Here is an 18,806-nt window from a genome sequence, read left to right as displayed (position 1 = left end):
TATTAGCAGAGCATTACAATTGCAAAGTTAGACTTGTGTCCTGCAAATGGAGCAGCTGTTAAAAGCAGGAGGATACCTGTTAAGGACAAAAATTCGCCCAACCAATCCCATTGCAAAAACAAAGTCCTCAATGCTCCATCTGAAAACAGAAAAATCTCCCAAACCTAGTTTTGCCACTGTTATGGTATTCTCACCTACATCAACAGTACTAGGTTCCCAGATGGTGGGAACATTGGTTATGATTGCAATTTGACAAATTGCCCTTAACATAAATCTTTAATTCTCACTCTAGGAATCATACCTGCTTTATAGCTTGTTGAAGTTTTTCCAGATTTATTTCTTTGGCTTCTTTTAATAATGTCTTTTCATCCATCTTTAACATAGAAACTCTGTACTGGCACAGTTCCACCACAACTACATCAGGCTGCACTTCTTGTATCGTCTGAAAAAGATGAATTTATTTATATTGCTTTAGAACAGAATTAACAGAAATGCAGCCAATATCAACACTTTAAAGAGAAAAGGGACCTTAAAAGCACATTCCAATAATAATTTTCAACTTAAAAATCAGTAGAATAGTAAATAAGAGTTCTCCAAATAACTATGCATTGACAAAATTATTAAGGAAGGTGACAGTAAAATGTCTTAGTTACTGGGTACTTTAGGACAGGATAATGGTGAACATATTGCTGGGAAAGTGAGCCAGGAAGAAACACTTCACATTAAATTTTTCACAATCACAAAATTAATTTTACTTTACTCTGTGGTATTTTGCAGTCTGAGTTAGAATACACTTTGTGCAGAATTTTCAACCCTGATTCTTACAATATTCCTCCCCCTCTAGCTCCTGAATAAAGCCACTCTAAACTGCAGAGTTTGCAGGAGGTACTTGAAATAGTTCCTACTTTTACTAGAGCTTCAGACCTATTTGCAGCCTAAGAATGGAATCCAAGTTTTGTGTGGCATTGTTTTACAGCCAAATATGATCCAGGCAACATAAGCTTCACTAGTGAGATTTCTACTTTCAACACTGGCACTGTATCTGCCTTTTTTATTGCAAGGCAAATAAAACTATTTGAGTTGGGAGAGCAATGAATTGCATCAAAAATTATTACTGTAACGTGTCTGCCTCTGATCCCATAGTGCTGTTAGCCCTCCTAGCTAGTTCAGCCAACTAGAAAAAATAGAGCCAGAAGGTTACAGCACAGAACCAAGACAGAGAGCTGGACTTCATGCTATGTAGAGCTCAGCTGAAACGTTATAAAGATGCTGCTGAAGGGCTCGCACTGAGTATTTACCTTTACTACATCCTTTTTGCTGCTGTCACTGAAGTGAGCTGTTCCGACCACATACACTTTAGAACCATCCTCAGTGTCAAGCTCAGTCACAGTGCTTGGTAAAGCAGGCCTTTTCTGCCTCTTCTTCAACTTCATCTCCAGGAGAATTTTAAATGCATCTGCATCAGCTATAAATGTAAAGAAAAATAGAAAAGAAAAGCACACATGATACAAAGTGCAGGTAAGTAAGACAGAAAATAAAAATGTCGCCACTAAACAGCAGAGCAGAGCTAAAAGGCCATTGATTTACCACTGTAATCTTACATTCAATTCTGAAGCTACATCATTGAGAGTGCCATCACTGGAGAGGCTGCCTCCAAGCATGGGTCTCAGTCCAGGTATCCTACCCTGTGGACACTGGGACAGGCTGTCCACGCAGTTCAGTAAGGGAAAGAGAGAAGCTGTGTGGCAGGTGAGGTGGACAGAGAAGCAAAGAATACTTAGAAAAGGTTTACACTAAATTAGAGAAAAAAAAAAAAAAGAAAAGAAAAAAGGCATTTTTAAAATTCTAAACCCAAAGTGTTCCATTTTGGGATTCTTATCTATATAAATGATTGCAACACATGGACACTGGTGTGAATATGATGGCAAAGGCACCTGCACATATTGGCACAAATAGGATCCCTACAGCACCAACCTTAGCCTTTTCTGTGATTAACACACCAGGGATCAGTATACAAAGGAAAATTAAACCTCAAGAGGTATTTAGGTCAGGAATCCAATCATTCTTCCCTAGGTCCAACAACTATTAAAGATCAAAATGGTACAATGTGAGTTTAGCTCCTCTATGTCAAGCTTGCTGTATGGAGAATAGGAGGATCTATCAACTCCACCACAGTTGCTCGTTAAATGCCAGATAGCTTCATTGACTGAGACAGAGAACCTTTAACTCTACATCAATGGGAAATTAAAGTTGCTTTGAATGAGTAATCTTTAAGCTGTAATGCATCTTAGGAAAAAAAAGGATCAAGCAGGAAAGCAGAGTTTTGTTTCCAACCAACTCTCTTTCTCTGGCAAGCTGCTGCACAAGTTAGCAGAGGTCTCAAGTGGTCTCCAGAAGCCTGGAATAGGATCATAAGCCCAGGGGGGAAAAAAAAAAAAGATTAGTGAACAGTTTGTAGGCAGGATGTCAAAGATGCAGATAAATTACAGCTTCCTACCACACATTCATTTTATTAACCTGGTTGAACTGTGTGGCTCTGGCCCCAGTTCTGTCCCACAAATACTAATCTTGTAAGACTTTCTGTAAAAAAAACAAAAAACAAACTCAAACCAAAAACAAGCAAACAAAAACCCCACCAAATTAAAAGAAAACCAAACAAATAAAAGAGAAAACCCAAACCAAAAAACCAAAAGCAACTCCTCAACATCCCTCTTAGCATTTTAGCAGCATACCACTTCATGGTCAATACTCAAGAACATGGTGTGCTGCAATCAGTACTGTCTGAGCTATGACAATGTTGCTGCCACAACAGCTGGTGATGCTAAGGAGGAGGTAAGGAAAACATGACTGAAAAAGGAAGAAGAGGTAAGGCTGTTGCATTTGTAGCATTGTCAGTCAAAATTATAAAAGCAGCCATAGCAGATCAACAAAAAGCTGCCTAAGCAAATATCCCACCTTCTCCTATGGTCAAAAGTGGATGCCTAATGGAGAATATAGTACATGGGGAAGTGTGTCTAATACCTGTCTCAAATACTTTCCTAGCCTAAAGCCATTTATGGCTCAGATTCTCCCAGCTGAAAGTGGTTTTTACATATTTGGTAACCCTTAAAGGGTGTAATTACTACTTATTTTTCAAGCTTTCACCTTACACATATATTCAGAATTGGACTGAATAATGTTTCATGTGAAGAGAAAATGCGGTAATGGTACAGTACCAGATGTTGTAATTTAAGGACACAATTAAGGAAAACATTCTCAGGAGAAGCTATGGTTTTTATTGAACCAACTTCTATATCTGGAGAAAAAAGCAACATAGAAAATTCATCTGCTTCTTTAGGTCTGCATACACCTCCCATAGCTTTAGTCAAGGTTCTGTTTGCTCCCATGAAAGCTGAGAGATCCCTAGGAGTTATTCAGCAATGCTGCTGTTATACACTAATTTGCTCTAAGGTGGATCAGAGCCATTCTTTGCCGAAAAGCACAATCTGAATGTTCCTATTGTTATAAATGAGCACTGTATACTTAATATCACAACAGCGTATCAATATACATAAAGCAAATACTAAGAAACTTTTGTGTTTTCCTCTTAAGAAATGCTTGTCATTATCTGATCCTACCAGTAACAGGTAAGAAAATATACTCTTCCTGGGCTTAACAAGACAGTTTTGGTTGGAATACTTCTATTGCCACATCTCGCAGGCTTGCCAAAACATTTTCATGCTAGCATGGGCAAAAGCATTCCACTTAGGACAACATTGTATCACTAGATGCCAGACTGTCAAAGCAAACACATGCTTATGCATCACTGGCTTAGAAAGCAATAACTGAGCTTAAAATAATAGCTGAGTTTATCTATTAAATTTAAACATATTTACTTTTGAAAGTATGGGATCAGCAAACTGACAATCAATATGTTATTGTTCTTTCTAAATTTGATTTACACAACTGGGCCATGAAACAAATAAAGAACAGATTAAATCAGCTATGACTTCATTAGCATCTCCCTTTTTTGCTAACAGCCCTGACCTTTTTAGGTAAGGAAAAGGCAAGGACATTTAGTTTAATACCCTTCCAGTACGGTACACCCTCCCCAGTCAAACCAGAAACATACAGATATTCTGTGATACACTTGATGTTTCCTTTGGGCCATCTTCTGGTGCATCAGAGGACGACATTGGATCTGCAGCAGCCTGTATGAAACAAATTCAAAAGGAGGCTGGGAATTATAATGAAATGTTTTAATACATCTTTTCCTTTGTGAGTTTACTTAGTTTGAGCCTACTGATAATTTTCAAGCAAGTAAATAAATTAAGCAGTGTCACAGTTCAAAACCATCTGTGGTTTTACAACTATTTTTTCCTAACTGCCTGAGTATGAGAAAGAACATATTAAAAACTAACTACTTCATGCCTATTTTAAGAGATAATATTTATACCCAACATGGAGTTATAAAATAAATGGGATTCCATACAAAAAACCCAAATTTATCTCTAACACTACCACAGCACTTTCTGTGTTGAAAACTAAAATGTGCATTGATTATTTTATACCACTTGACTCAACTATTAGTCAGAATTAGTCTGTCAGGAGTCTGACAAAGTTAATCAGTACTCACAAGACTAAACACATCCATTCTAGAAGAGAAAGGCCAAATATTTGTTGGAATAAGGCAATTACACAATATGTACATCAAATCTTAGAAAGTTCATGTGCGTAGTGACTTTATCCATATCAGAAATCAAAGTCAAAAAGATATAAGGCATCTGCAGAGTTTTGCTTTCTAAAGGAACAGAAGGCAATTGAAAAGATTCCTCAGACTGACTCTTAGATATTATCCCTGGAAGCATATGATACAGGTCTTTAGCTAACAAAGACCTTTGTTATTTTTAATTAGCCGGCAAGTTTGAAAACTCGTGCACAGAATTCAAACAATTCCAGTCATTCAGCTAATGTCATTCAAGCCAGAGAGGCAGAGCTAGTGCAGAAAAGACTCAGGAGTAAGGGAAAGCTAAATTACAAACTACTTTTAGACAACTACCTTAATTCAAAGTTTTATCAGGATGATTATTGGAAGAATTTGAAATTTCTGAACAACATTAAGCCAAAAAGTTAGACATGGGACGAGAACCCATCAACTTTTAAGTACTTTCCAAAGAATAGACAATATTGATGAGTCAGCAAGCAGGTAGCCAACCTCTCCTGATGGATGTCAGCTTTTCAGCTAAAATGACTGGTTTACTGACTTTGTACATAACCTGGTAATGTTTAAAGCAAGGCTGTACTAAGCACATCCAGTTGTTAAGAGCTTTCTACAAGAGTAATTATTTTCTTCTTGCATTCCATTATGCTAATCAGGAATTTTGAGAAAATTAATCCTGAGTATCTTACCATGGCCCCACTGAAGGCAAGGAAAAATTTATTATACATTTCATGGAGTAAACTCAAAAAGTACAACAGCTTTACAGTGCAAAGCTTAAAATACTCAACAGCAACACATCATCCTTTCACTACATAGCAAAAGTCTGTTCATTGACAACTGCAAACTGCAATTACATTCACAAATCTAATTTACCACCAGCTCAGCTTTCGATCACAACATATGGCTTGACTCTACTGCTTCCATACATTAAGTCTAGTCACAACAATATTTTGGAAAAATTTATCCATCTGTAACACATGGAATTAACCCTGTCACTTCTGCTGACTTTGTCATCACAACATCACAACACTGCAATGAGCACAGCACTAAGCCACCACATTAGGAATCTGTTGTCTTTTTTTTTATTAACAAGACAAAAGAACTGACATTCTTATACTTCATAGGATAAAAATTTCCTGAGCTCCATCTATTATACCATTAAAAGGTTCTGAGATACACAGATATGAAAGAAGAAGAGAAGGAACGGAAAGGATAGAAAAAGCATCTCAGTTTAATCTGGCAAGGAACTTCAGCCACATACAATGAGATTATTCATAAATAATCAATTTCTGTAATTTACTTACAAAACCTTTTTCCTCCTAAAGGTTTAATCTCATAGGTTAGACTATTTTATGCAATTCCTCACTTGCAAGTAAGAGAAGACCCATTTTAGCTTTTGCATCTGGAGGGAAAGAGAACCTGAAAAGAACCTAAAGGTATCAAGGAAAATAACGCTCAGCTCTCCATACCATTTTAAAAGGGGTCTCACACTGGCATTCTGAGTCCTAAGACTTTGCAGAACTTGTCCAAGAATGAGTGCAAGAACCTGGCTGATTCAAGTCTTGACCTTCCCTGCAACTGTGCTGAGATACAAATGTCATCTTCAAATCCTACCTCAGGCTGTTGCTCCTCTTGCATTCCTGTAGTGTAGGCTTATTTTCACCAACCACACAAGAACTGCAAGAAGTAAAAAGAAATGGAAGAGAATTAAAAATTAATGACATAACCCAGAATATTTGCTCAAGAACTGCCAGGGAAAAAAAAAAAAAAGATGTGTCTCTATAGTCTCTAATAAAGGTTGAAGTAATAAAAGCAGCAAACTGAGGAGGCACAAATGTCACCTCTTCAACCCTACTGCTATTAGAAGAACCACAACAAACCAACAGCAACTCCTCCAGCAGTAGGTAAAACTAGTCTGTTTCAGTATGATTCTTGAGGTGGCTCTAAAGCCAGAGCGCAGTTTCCGCAACAGCAAAAATCTTGCTCAACTTAATCAATAGTTCTGTCTTGTCCTTATGAACTACATCAAGACAGTTTTTAGACAGATTTTAAGGAATTATCTGCTTCTAGGACTTCACTGCTGCACAGAATAGGAGAACAGTCACAATCCTAAAACTGAATTGTAGTTATACATATTTGTTTTATCTGTATCATGTGACTACAAATTTATAAATATGCCAGGGTTAGAAGATCAGTCAGCTAGTATCTGTGTGACAAACCTGTGAAACTAAATTTCACTAAACCCTTAGTACATGGTTTCCATTTAGTTTAACAATAGGGATGAAGGAATCTTAAAAGTCCAAAGTTCTCCCTGAAGCTGGCAGAGTGCTGTGATTGGACTTGGGTGGTACTCTGAGGCAATTACACAAGACACTGAATAATGACTAGTGCTCATTCTGCTTATTCTCACTGCCATCCCACTAATATTGAAGCACTCAAAGAAAGTGCTGTTTCTTTACTATAGCATTTTGGGCTACCTCATTTGAACTATTTCATAGTACGTGTGAACATTGTTTCATTTTATTAAATAAAGAAAGAGCAATCCAGAACAACTTATTCATGGAATACATTTGCAGTCCCGCTCTGAGGAGTGGACAGACATGTTTGGCTCCAGCCCTATGGTCAGGTGAGGCTGGAGAAAAGCTGGCTGGCATCTGGGTAACAGCATGCTTCAGCACACAGATGTAATGGCAAGCCTCCCCCTTCCCCAAGTACAACAGACCCTTGCGGTTGGATTAGTGCTCTGTATTCTGGTTTCTAGAAAGCCATTTGCTTTCTAGCTTTGCTTGAAAAAAATAAGTTTCTTTAAAAGAGCATTTGCCTGGGCAGTATGAAGCAAGTGAGTGTAATTCTGTCCACTGGCACATCTCCCTCCATGCAGCAGAGGGATTCCAGGAATTTGTGCCTCCTTGCTGTCCACTGCTCATGGTCAGCCAGCAAACCAGAGATCACAGCTGCAGGCTTGGCAAGAACAAAGTGGAGCGGCCAAGATCCTGGCTTCTGAACAGTCTCTAGAGCAAAATCCCCATGGAACCCAAGAGAGCCCCACAGCTATGGCCACAGCTCCTGAGCTTCAAGGCAAATACCTCATTAAAACAAACATTAAAAAAAACCCATTAAAATAAAAAAAATACACACTGCACACAGTCCAAGAGGTTCATTAAAACAAGCTTTTCAAAACCATGCAGGAAGATTGCACAGACAACAGAAGCACTCCAGTGGTTTTGCTACAAGGCACAGTGCAATTTTAAAACCAGGACCTTCTTGCCTTCCAAGGAGTCAAGTCAAGGAAACCTGGATGGATGTCAGAGTAAGCTCAAATAGCAGGTGAAGCTGAACTGCTCTTCTGCTTCAGTATTTACACAATTTACAAGTGCTGTGGACAGATCTAAAGCAGCCCAGCAGAAGGAAACCCCTGCCTTGAGACCTGCAACCTGACCGGGACACACCAACACACGGACACCTCACTCCAGACAGTCTGTCAGTTTTGTGGGCTGAAGTAAACTCAGCACCTCTTTTTATCCTATCCTGTCTCTGACAGTAGGGTTTAACTACTTGTTGACTTAGGCAGTAAACCACACTGGAAAGCAAGCTCAGTTTAAAAAAAAAATTATTTTCCTCCTCACTCTACCAAGGCATTTTTAGTTCAGATGATCAAACAGCTGCACGAAGAACTCCAGCACCAAAACTTGAGGAACAGCATGAAGTGGAGATGCTGAAACCAACTGCCCTCTGAGAAAATACTTGTTCAACTACAGCATCACTGAGAGAGTACCAATACTCTGTGACAGGTGTTTCTGTCAACTGCAGGAAGGTTGGAATTAGATCTTGAAGATCCCTTCCTACCCAGGAATTCTACGCTTTTGTTTTCAGGTGCTTAGATTACTTAAATTACACTGGAGGTAAAATTTTCCATGCCAAAGACCTGTCTCTAGACTTACCAGAGTACAAACAGGGCTGGGTACTCAGCTAGCAGCATCCTCCTCATTAGCATGGGCAAAAGTCCATATATTTTGGGAATTGGTCAAATACCTTGGACTCCAGGCTGACCTAGCTCATCCATGTGACAGACACTATCCTTATACATCTATGTATTCACAGAAGGTATGTGTGTGCTATGATATTTGAAATATAATTGAAGCCTCTGAGAGAAGACTGAATGTACCTTGTTGTTACACAGATAACCAACTGAAGTGCACAAATCTGTATGGACTTCTTTCCACCATGTCCAACAGCAATAAAAGGGGCCAATTCAAATCAAATTCTGGCAACCATCTGAGCAATTTACATCCATGTATTTCCAAATTTCTTGCAGTTTAATTTTCCAGCCTGTGTTTTGGGCTTTTTATTTTTAAAAAAAGTTTACTTTCCTAAAGAAATTACACAAGGTAGTAAGGCATCTTCTTTGTCTGTGTTTGTTCACCCACAGGTGAATTTTAAACAATTTTGGCAAGCAGGGAATTCTCATAGTCATTTAGAGGTGTAACACACAGCACTGCTCCTCCAGGAGAAAAAGATCACTGAAGATTAAAGGAGGTGCATGTGAAAAAGAGGTGGTCAGCAGAACTTGCCAGGGAACAAAAGGAAATTCAATCCCAAGCTGAAAAGCCACAGGCAAAAAAATCCTATTCAGACAATTATGTACAGTGTTCTATAATATGTATACTGCAATATCTCATAACCTCAAATTCTACTTACCATGAGATTTGGCATGAACATGTGAAAGCAATCAAATTCCCCTCCTACAGCTACTTCAAAGGCCTTTACAAGAGCCCCTTGTGAGATATATCACATACTGAAAATCTCAGACATGACAGTGCACTTCTTTCAGATGCACTGGGAGACACAGCTTTTAGGCACTCATAAAGATGAGATTAGGATGTATTTCTGTTCTCTTATCTGCCAGGAGACTGTCTTAATCAGGGATTCATTCTCCTGTTTCAAGTACTACCAAGAAAATTCCTGGAGCTAGAAGAAACAAAGAGGGGTCTGATGCTCCTTATAACCCAGCAAGATGAGGCTTTGCCTCTGAAATTTTCTTGAAAGAACTCCTTGATGGCTGAATCTCCACCTCAAGCACCTTTTTTCCATACAAGTGTAATTCTTGTACTTACTGCATCTTTGTTAGTCCGAGGGAGCCTGCCATTCACTAGGCCATTAAAAATAATTGTTTATATATACATGTGTGAAAAGATGAAGCCCTTTTGTCAACTCTTAAGATACCTGGGCAACCAAAGAGGAATTTTTGAGACCACTGAACAAACTGCAAACCTAGAATTTAGCCATTATTCATGTCTAAGCATCTACTTCCTCTCAAGGTCTTCTTGCTCCCACAGCATACACAGGACAGCCATTGCTACTGAGAAAAGTACTGTCAAAGAAGGGTTGTATTTTTCCCATGCACATGGGCATTATTCTCTTTCCCCCAAAATAGGAAGTTCAGAAAGGAACATACAGAAAAACTTCAACATCATCTAGCAATGCTTACCCTGCACAGAGGCTGGCAAAGCAGAAGTAAGAAGAACTCCCTGCCATGCTACTTCACTTCAGCCCTCCAGTTCTCCAATTATAAACCAGCTTTAGTAGCACTTCTTAGCATGAAATCTTCTCATGAACTCATTTTTCATACTTGATAGTCTTAGTCGACCAAAGTGTTTCGGTTCTAGCTTTGTATTTAGGCATCTGAAACTCTCTTAGCTTGCAGTCTCAAGAACACAAGAGGTACATGCATTCACAAATCAGGGCTTCTAGCAGGTTAAAGAACAGAAGGCCCTTTCCTGTTTAATTTCAGTGAGGTAATTAACTGAGAAAATTCAAATACCACACATACAATTTTAACAGTATCCCCCTACAGTAGGGCTAAACTTGTTCCTTTACTGTCTTGTCTAAATTTGCTTCCTTCAGACAGTGATTCAACTGAATCAATAAAAAAGCCCTCAAAAAACCTCTCATGCTCCTACCCACATAACAACATAGTCAAATATTTTTAACAAGATTTTTATTGGATGTTTTCCTCCTTCTGAGCTATACAGAAATTCAGAAGCAGCACTTTGTTTCCTCAACATGTTGACACTGCAAGAGGGAAATAAAAGTTGTCTGTACAATTTGCTCTGTATTTTCTATGTGCTGCACACACATTAGAATAGCTAGTAACGAAACTGGGAAAGAAGTGCCAAGCTACAGATTGTTCCACCTTTTACTGAAAGAAACGGGCAAAAATTTCTGCGTTTGATCCCCTCAACAAACAAATCCAAATGTACCTATTAGTGCTTTTGATAGCTAAAATATTCACTAACATTGCAGAAGGTACCCACATCCCCTGGTACTCCAAGTGTTAATCCTGTAGCCTCCAAGATAGGATTGTATGTCCCCGTTTTACAAATAAGTAACTGAGGTATATGGATGCTCAAAAACATCTACAGATCTGACCTCTGGTAGCTAAACAAGTAGTTAGAAGGCTTGTGGGACTTTCAAAGCATTTCAATTTTGCAATCTGAGTTTTACTTTGTTTTTAATCATTGGTCCTTCTAGGACCCCCACACACCCCACAGGACAGCACTTCCTCCCAGTAACAAGGCACCACCATTCATCCTTGTTCCCCCAAAGCTGCTGTGGGAAAGACAAGAGATAGGCTAAGGACTGAATCTGAGATCAAGCTGTCAAATAATAAAGTGGCAGTATTCCAGTGAAAATATAATACACCTCACACAGATCACACCACAACTGAGCCAAAACTGACCTGAACTAGACATAAGCCACAGGAACACACAAAAGACTGTGCCACAAACAGACTCGTGTGCTAGCCCTCTTAACACCAGTATCCCTGGCCAGAACACAGCTTCCTTGGCATGAGCTACAGCAATAAAAATTTACCTGCATCTATGTGCATTAAGTGTGCTGTGCTCCTTTCATCCTCTAAACCTGCAATGGATATTTGATTTAGCACGTATAACTTGAAGACTTTACATTCCTATTATGTATTGCATAAGCACATCTCCCTTGAATGCTTGAATTGCTGCTACCCTTTAACAGGATCACTTATTTTATGTAAACAAAAGAGGCATATCAGTACCTCAGAAGATACAGACTCAACTTTTCTCCCACTGACAAACTTTTGCACTCTTTACTCAGTCTGAAATACCTTCCATGCATAATATTTAACCTACTAAGAAGGCAAAACCAAAATAACAAATACCCACTTAAGTCTCAGCACCATACTCTGCAACATAAACAGAGTATTTAAGGTTGATGAGGCTTTTTCCATACTTACAAACAGAAATCTTACAAATGTTTACAGACAATCATCAGCTCCAAATGGTGTCTACTCTGTTGATAGACTACTCATACTCAGGATGCATCAACTGAAACCTGTCTGCCAATTAATGTAACAGCCACAAATTCAGAAATTGGAATGTATTTCAAAATTATCACCAAGGTGACCTACTCCGCATATTGCATGTTACCTCTTTGACACAAACCTACACCTTTGAAACTCAACTGAGCAACTGGTTCTGTATTCACAGATGGTTGTAGAGCATGGCTCTGGTTTCTCATGACTCAGAAGTTCACAAATTTCAAAATGCATATTTTTACCCTCTGAGCATCAATGAGGTGTTCCTGCAAAATTAACTCTGCAGACATATGCAGCCTAAACTCAGGTACTTGCACATAGGGTCACCATCCATTTGCATGCTTTGGAAGTTAAAACATAAAAGTCAAGGAAAACTACATTCATTTTGCTTGAAAGGAGGTGTTGAAACATGAGAATATGTGGCCTGGGACACAGAAAACATGTTTATCAGTGAAAGACAAGAAAGCATTTTCATATGCTCTGTGGTTTTATAAAGTTATTGCTATTACACTGACTAGGGCTACTTGATGAAATGAGTAAGTATGAGGTGAATCAGGACGCTAATGCACCGCATTGCAGATTTACGAACAAACATTAGCTCAAATCCTTACTCTTCTAAAAGATTGCAGAGGTTGTAAAGATACTGCTGAATTTATAAACATGGGACAGAAAGACCACAGTGATGTGGCTCAAGTCTGGACAGGCTCTCAGAAACTGACAGTTTTTTAGAATCTATCCAAGTCACTTTCCTATTGTATTCCAATGTGAATTATGTGAATTCAGCAAAGATGTAGAACCAAAATAATTTATTAGACTTTCCTGTATGCAGCAGCTTGGGGTAAGATACCAGTACATCTCCTCCCTCCAGGCCATGTAGATCTATGAACCAAGTGATACTTCTGGTTTTGGAAAACCCTCTGCAAAACACTCTGAAGCAGAACAGAAGGAAAATGGCACAGCTGCTGCATGTGTATGGAGTTCTAGAAGAAGCAGGTTTTACACTCTGCTCATTACCTACAAGCAGCAAGCAAAGGAACTGGGTGAATAAGTTCTGCAGTGTCAATGGCTGCTGAAATATGCAGAAGCTGCATCTCAAAAATACATTCATTTCTGCTACAAACACTTTGAAATGCAATCCTTATGATGGTAAATTTGGGATTTTAGAGGACAAAATTCTTCCCAGCTGCCAAGCACATTACTTATCAGTAGTGTTCTTCTGCCTGTCCCTTTCATCCTACTCTCCCCAAACACGATAGTGACGCTTGTGAACAAGCTGATCTACTCTTTCAAAATCATTAGGTGAATACAAAGCTAAAAACAGTTACATGACATGGGCCCATCTTCTGGCAACAAGAAACACAGCTCTACTGTGGCAGGGAACTGAAGAAAAACTCCACAGAGACAAAGCTCCAGGGCAGCAAATTCCAGCCTGCAGTCACAGAAACCCCACGGTAACACTAACAACTCAGTACTATGGACACACTCACAGGAAAGCTGTTCTACTTCCAAGTCCATCCAGCTGTTGCATCACTCATTTCCGCTGTAAAGGACTCTGCACCTAAAAAATTCATCATACATATATTTAAAAAAATCTCTATTTCCATCACTATCAGCTGCCCTTCCAAGAAATGAGAAAACACTCAGCAACTCCTGGTCCCAGTTCTTCACACACAGGCCTTCTTTACAGGCTACACTGTAACTGACAGTCTTGCTGTCCTTCTGAAGGGCAACTACCAGTTGAGCAAGATGTGCATCGTAGCAAGGCAAGACAGGATCTCCAGATGCAGTACACAGGTGACTGGACACTTTCTTCAATTTCACCAGCAGTCATGGAATTGCTCAGCTGCAGTGTAGGCTCTTGCTCACTTTCAAAAGTGTGCACACCCTTCCTGAGATAGACAGCCCAGTCAGCCTGAAGGGCTTATCCACTGGAAGACACACTCCCAGAACTCCGGTGTAGTGTTTCGTATGCAGGGTCATCAGGACATTTAAATTCTTGCAACATGGACATGCTAAGTTCCTGCATCCCTCGGTGATTTAAATCAAAACTGCAAAGCAGGTCAACTAAAGGCAAGGGAGGGAAGGAGGAAGTAGAAAACAGCTCCTCTACTTTTTAAAAATTATTGTTAGAAAAGTAAGTATACAGGAAAAGAACTCATCACTGAGTTCATGCACGTTTTCACACAAATCTATAAATTGTGGTTAATATTAAAGTTTTGTTCCCTTGAGTCCTTTTTAGAAAGGGGGAAAAACACTCACTGCAAAAGTTTTAAGTTCAAATACAGAACCACAGTATTAACTAACATGTTGAAACCACCTGAAATTTGAATGACCCTTTAAAAAAGCATTCAGTAACTGAAGGTCTGATCTCAGATTCAATCCACAAAGGTATTTGCAAATATGTTTCTAATCCAGTAACAACCACCACCAAGAGAATATATTGGTCAGGTTTTGTACTAAATCATCTATGAAAGACAGCCAGTGTCCCGTCTCCTGACAGGACAAGGAGAGCTACAGGATCCTTCTTTCTCACTGGCATTGGCTGGCAAAGCACATGCTGTGATATCACCTCAGACAGACACAGTTACACACCACTCCCACTAAATCTGGGGCACACTTATCTCTGGCCTGCTCTCATTTCTACATTTTCAAAGACTGTCCCAAATCTCTTTCTGCACTTTTTACTGAATAGCAAATAAGGAAAAAGAGGATGCTTTCCAAAAAGCAATATTTTAAAAAAGCACTTGTATAACTCTCCACAAATAGACGCCAATACCACGTGGTTCATTCACAGTTGTGGTGGCAGCAGCAGCAGTATTTCATCATATTTACCATATGGAAGAAAGAATACACTGAAAAATCAAACTCTTCTAGCACCAAGCTACACAATATCCAAGTCTACATTTAAGACGCCAGAGTGCCAGACACTGTGAGGACTGAAATTTACGATAAGCAACTTAAAAATGAAATTTACAATACAATAGTCAATTCAAGTTACTGAATCTTGAAAGTCTACTGACTGCCACCAACAGCAAGGCACAAACCAGATTTTTCAATGAATAAACTCGTTTAGCTTAGGATAATTAAATGGACATGTGTTTATCCTCTACTGTGTAAGGTCTATCCCCCAATAAAATACAGTAGAGAAACCCCTGGAATCTGTTTGGTTTGGGTTTTCAAATTTTTTTTTGCTTTGTTCTGTTAGCTTTCCAAGAAAGAATACTTCCACTGATGAGATAAACAGTAGTTGCACAGATACACATCTCTACAAAACGGAGATTTGTAGATTTGTAGATTTGCCATTTCAGATGCCCTGGATATTTCTTTCGACTGGTGTTGTCACCGCCACATCTGCAAAACAGCATCTAACTTGTAACAGACCATCCCGTTCTCTCACTTTTCCAACCCATCAGTTGCAACTTTCTGCCAAGTTTTACCAAAAAAAAAAAAAAAGTCTCTTTCTTTCTTCCTGAAAGGGAACAAAAATAAACACCTCTGTTGTATGGACATCTGCATCGGTGTATTTTCCTCAAGAGAAAAGCCCAGGCTATGCCTGTCATATGAGTTATGTTCAAGAGCTAGGTTAATTTGAACTATTTTCAGAGGTGAACTCAGAAAAAGCCACGACTGTTTAGAGACAAAATATATATATATATATATATGTATATTGTGAGTCTCAGCTTTACCGCAGCTCCCCGCCATCCCCGCCAGAACCAAACAAATCCCAATCTCTTATCATCAAACACCTGGATCAGGAGCGCCACGTCCGTGAACCCCCAAACCAGGGAACAGCCGTAACGAGGGAGCTGAGGACACGCTTACAAACGGCCCCAAGAGTGGCTTTTCCCCACAAGTTTCCTACCCAGCTGCAGTTCCCCGGCCGGCAGGGCAGGGCAGGGCAGGGCAGCGCTGGCCTCCTCGCGGAGCGCCCCCGGGAGGCGGCGGGCAGCGGCCTCCCGGCCTCCCCTTGCACCGCGCGCGGGGCCGAACGCCTCAGTCCGCCCGCTACGAGGCGGAGCTCGCTCGCCCGCCCGCCGGGAGGCCGCCCCCGCCCGGAGAGGCCCCTCGGCCCCGCCGCCCGCGGGGTCACCGGCGGGGCAGCGCCGGACCAGCCCCGGCTGCAACTCTCTCGCCAGGCCCGGGGAGCGCTTCCAGCAGCGGGAGCCAGTAGGGCCGCCGCCCCCCGGCCACCTCCCTGCCCAAGCAGGCGCTGCCCGGCAGCAGCTCCGGGCCGGCACCTGGAGAGGCAGGGCCGGGTGCGTGCCAAGGGCGAGCAGCGAGGGAACACGGCCGTGCCGCTCGTAGCCCACTCCCCTCCTGCGGAGCACCGGGAGAACCCCGAAACCCTCCATCCGCTCCCCCTTGCACGCACCCGCCGTGACCGGGGTCGGCCCCAGCACGGCCCCGCAGCCCCCAGGCCCGGCGGGACGCGACAGCGCGGCCGCCCCCCGTCCCCGCTGACCTGCCGTGCTGGGCGATGGGAGCGGCGGAGCCGCCGCGGGCCGGGGCGCTGCGGGCGGAGCGGCGCGGGGCGCGTTAGCCGGACAACGTGCTGCAGGAGTCAGCGCGGGGCGGGGCCCCCGCGAGGCACCCTGGGAACTGTAGTCCTCCTCGGCTCCCAGTTGCGCGGCAGCGGGCGGCAGCGGACTACAGCTCCCAGCCCGCGGGGCGCGCTGGTCCCTCCTCCTCCCTCGCTCTCCCCGCGCGGCTCCTCCGCCGGCGGCCGCTCCGCTCCGGCCCGGGTCCGGCTGCCGCTCGGATCTCTGCCGGCGGAAGGGCCGCCAGGGCCTAGCGGGATTTCTGCGGGAACCCCGGAGCGGAGCGTGCGGGGGTGCCGTCAGCGGGTTTCCAAGCGCCTTCAGCTTCCGTGGGGGGCGGGGGTCCTTCTGGCAGGGAATTGAGCCACGTCTTTGAGTCTGCTTCCCTGTACTGGTGAAGCAACTCTGCGGCCGCGGCGGCCGCTCTCGGCAGAGCCCAGCTTGGCGCAGGAGGCCCAGCTTGGCACCCACCTTGGAGCCCTGGACTGGGAGCCAGCAGCGCTGCCCAGGTGTCCGTGCCTGCCGTGGCTGCTGGCGGCATGCTGGCACACGCGTGGCCGTCCTTGGAAGCCGTTTGGAAATGTGAACAAGTGTAAGAACCCCTAGGTGTGGGACTGCACGGGGTGTCCTTGTGAAAACACGCCGTGGGTCTAATGAAGACTGAAATAGCAGGGATACCACACCAAACGACATGATCTCTGAAGTTATCCATGACTTCCTCGATATGCAACCCTGCTTGCCGCTGCTGTTCTGGCTCTTTGCTTTCACTCTTGCAGTGGGCTTTTTCTGCTGGAAAAGGGTTAAATGTTTCACCCACAAAACATTAAAAAACTGTGTTACACCACCTGTTTAAGTACAAGGGGCATTTGGTGATACTCCAAATTACTAGGTTGACACATACAAATACTTTACTGGTCAAGAAAACATTTGTTTTAATGTGTCAAGACTTGGTTATAACAACCAGTTGTGTCCTGGAATTGTTTCTTTCCTGCTTCTCTGTTCCATTTCTGATAAGTCACAACATAAGTTCAATGACAGTATGGCTTAAACACCCATTTAGTCTGAACACACATTTGTTGTCTAAATACAGTTTCATTTGAACAGATGTGAAGGCTTGTTTTCTGATTTTTTCTTACTGTACATCCTGGGTTAGTTTAGGATTAGGCTGAGCTTTGCAAGTATGTGGTATGTGGAAATCAAGTCCAGACATGTTGAGACAAAAAACGAGATTTACTTCCTGTTTCCACTTGCTGTAAAAGCACAGAGCAGGCTTTTAATGTGTGAATGATCAAAACACACCAAATCAAATAAGGTGCAAGCTACACAGATCTTCAATTCTGAGGAAGAACCATCCAGTGTCTGGCATAAAAGGAAGAAAATTTCACTTTGGGCATTTTAATCTAGTGCTATACACTGATTTCAAATAAGTTTGGTTTTTTTCCCCCCACAACTGGTGAGTGAAAGCCACCAAGAAAGATGGGACACTGCTACATTAGAAGAATTTGGTTGATGCTTTTGGGGAGTGTGCCTGATGACTTTATTGGCATCCAAGAACATTGGCCTTTTAAATAGTGTCATTCTAGATGGAGCTGCTCCCCCTGAGCACAGCTGCTTGCTTCTGAGTCTGCTTCTAATCCCACCTCTTCCAGATCAGCCTTGCCCAGCCACAAGCTTTCCATGGCACGAAATCCACCACAGGGCTGTCCTGTAGCAGGTATAGCCCTGTGAACCTTGGCTAAACAGCAGACGAGAGGCCCTTAGGCTCAGCAGCCTGACTATCAAGTTGCAATAATGTCCCTTACACAGCTGACCACAGATTTTATCCTCAGATTTGCTCAAGTATCAGTGTGTGCCAAGCTTATACTCAAGCCCCAGCTATTTGCAGTGTCATGTGTTTGGTTCAAGTTGATACAGAGTGACAGTTCAGTATTTTTTTGACTATTTCCTCCTATACCACCAATGGTGTTTTGTTCAAACTCTGTGAGTCCCTTGACAAATTACAGATCTGTTCCCAAGTTTCCCACTGCTTCAGCTGCAAAAGTTCAATGATTTCTTGGTCAGAGCATGGGAACACTGCCTTAGCCTGCAGGAAAGGCCTCACCTGATCTGATCTGATTGACAAACCCTGTGCTTTTGGGGATACCGTGAACCTTGCTGGCCTGATTTCATTTCAGCTTGTGGTGCTGCACCCTGATTATGTCAACAGTGTTGGTACTTT

At 42.0% G+C, this 18,806-nt stretch overlaps 1 protein-coding gene across 9 annotated transcripts in view; it reads right to left on the bottom strand.

The window, feature by feature from the left end:
• The window catches only part of TRABD (TraB domain containing), a 32,367-nt gene extending 15,602 nt beyond the window's left edge, over positions 1-16,765 (bottom strand). The window contains exons 1-7 of one of the 9 annotated variants that reach the window (XM_086886918.1): positions 16,513-16,616; positions 13,538-13,608; positions 6,314-6,376; positions 4,112-4,190; positions 1,602-1,793; positions 1,299-1,465; positions 302-442 (exon numbers count right to left, since the gene is read on the bottom strand). In XM_086886918.1, coding sequence (XP_086743044.1) covers positions 302-442; positions 1,299-1,433 — 276 coding nt within the window. In that variant the 5' untranslated portion in view covers positions 1,434-1,465; positions 1,602-1,793; positions 4,112-4,190; ... (1 more) ...; positions 13,538-13,608; positions 16,513-16,616. Of the gene's footprint in view, positions 1-301; positions 443-1,298; positions 1,466-1,601; positions 1,794-4,111; positions 4,191-6,313; positions 6,377-13,537; positions 13,609-16,422 lie in introns of all 9 variants that reach the window. The other 8 variants (XM_086886920.1, XM_086886916.1, XM_086886917.1 and 5 more) reach the window with 8 other exon arrangements.
• Positions 16,766-18,806: the final 2,041 nt, after the last annotated feature.

The sequence above is a fragment of the Cyanistes caeruleus genome, chromosome 4, assembly GCF_971803275.1.
Source record: "Cyanistes caeruleus chromosome 4, bCyaCae1.hap1.1, whole genome shotgun sequence".
Classification (NCBI taxonomy): domain Eukaryota; kingdom Metazoa; phylum Chordata; class Aves; order Passeriformes; family Paridae; genus Cyanistes; species Cyanistes caeruleus.
The sequence above is the reverse complement of the archived record's forward strand: the minus strand, read 5'-3'. Positions and strand labels throughout refer to the sequence as shown.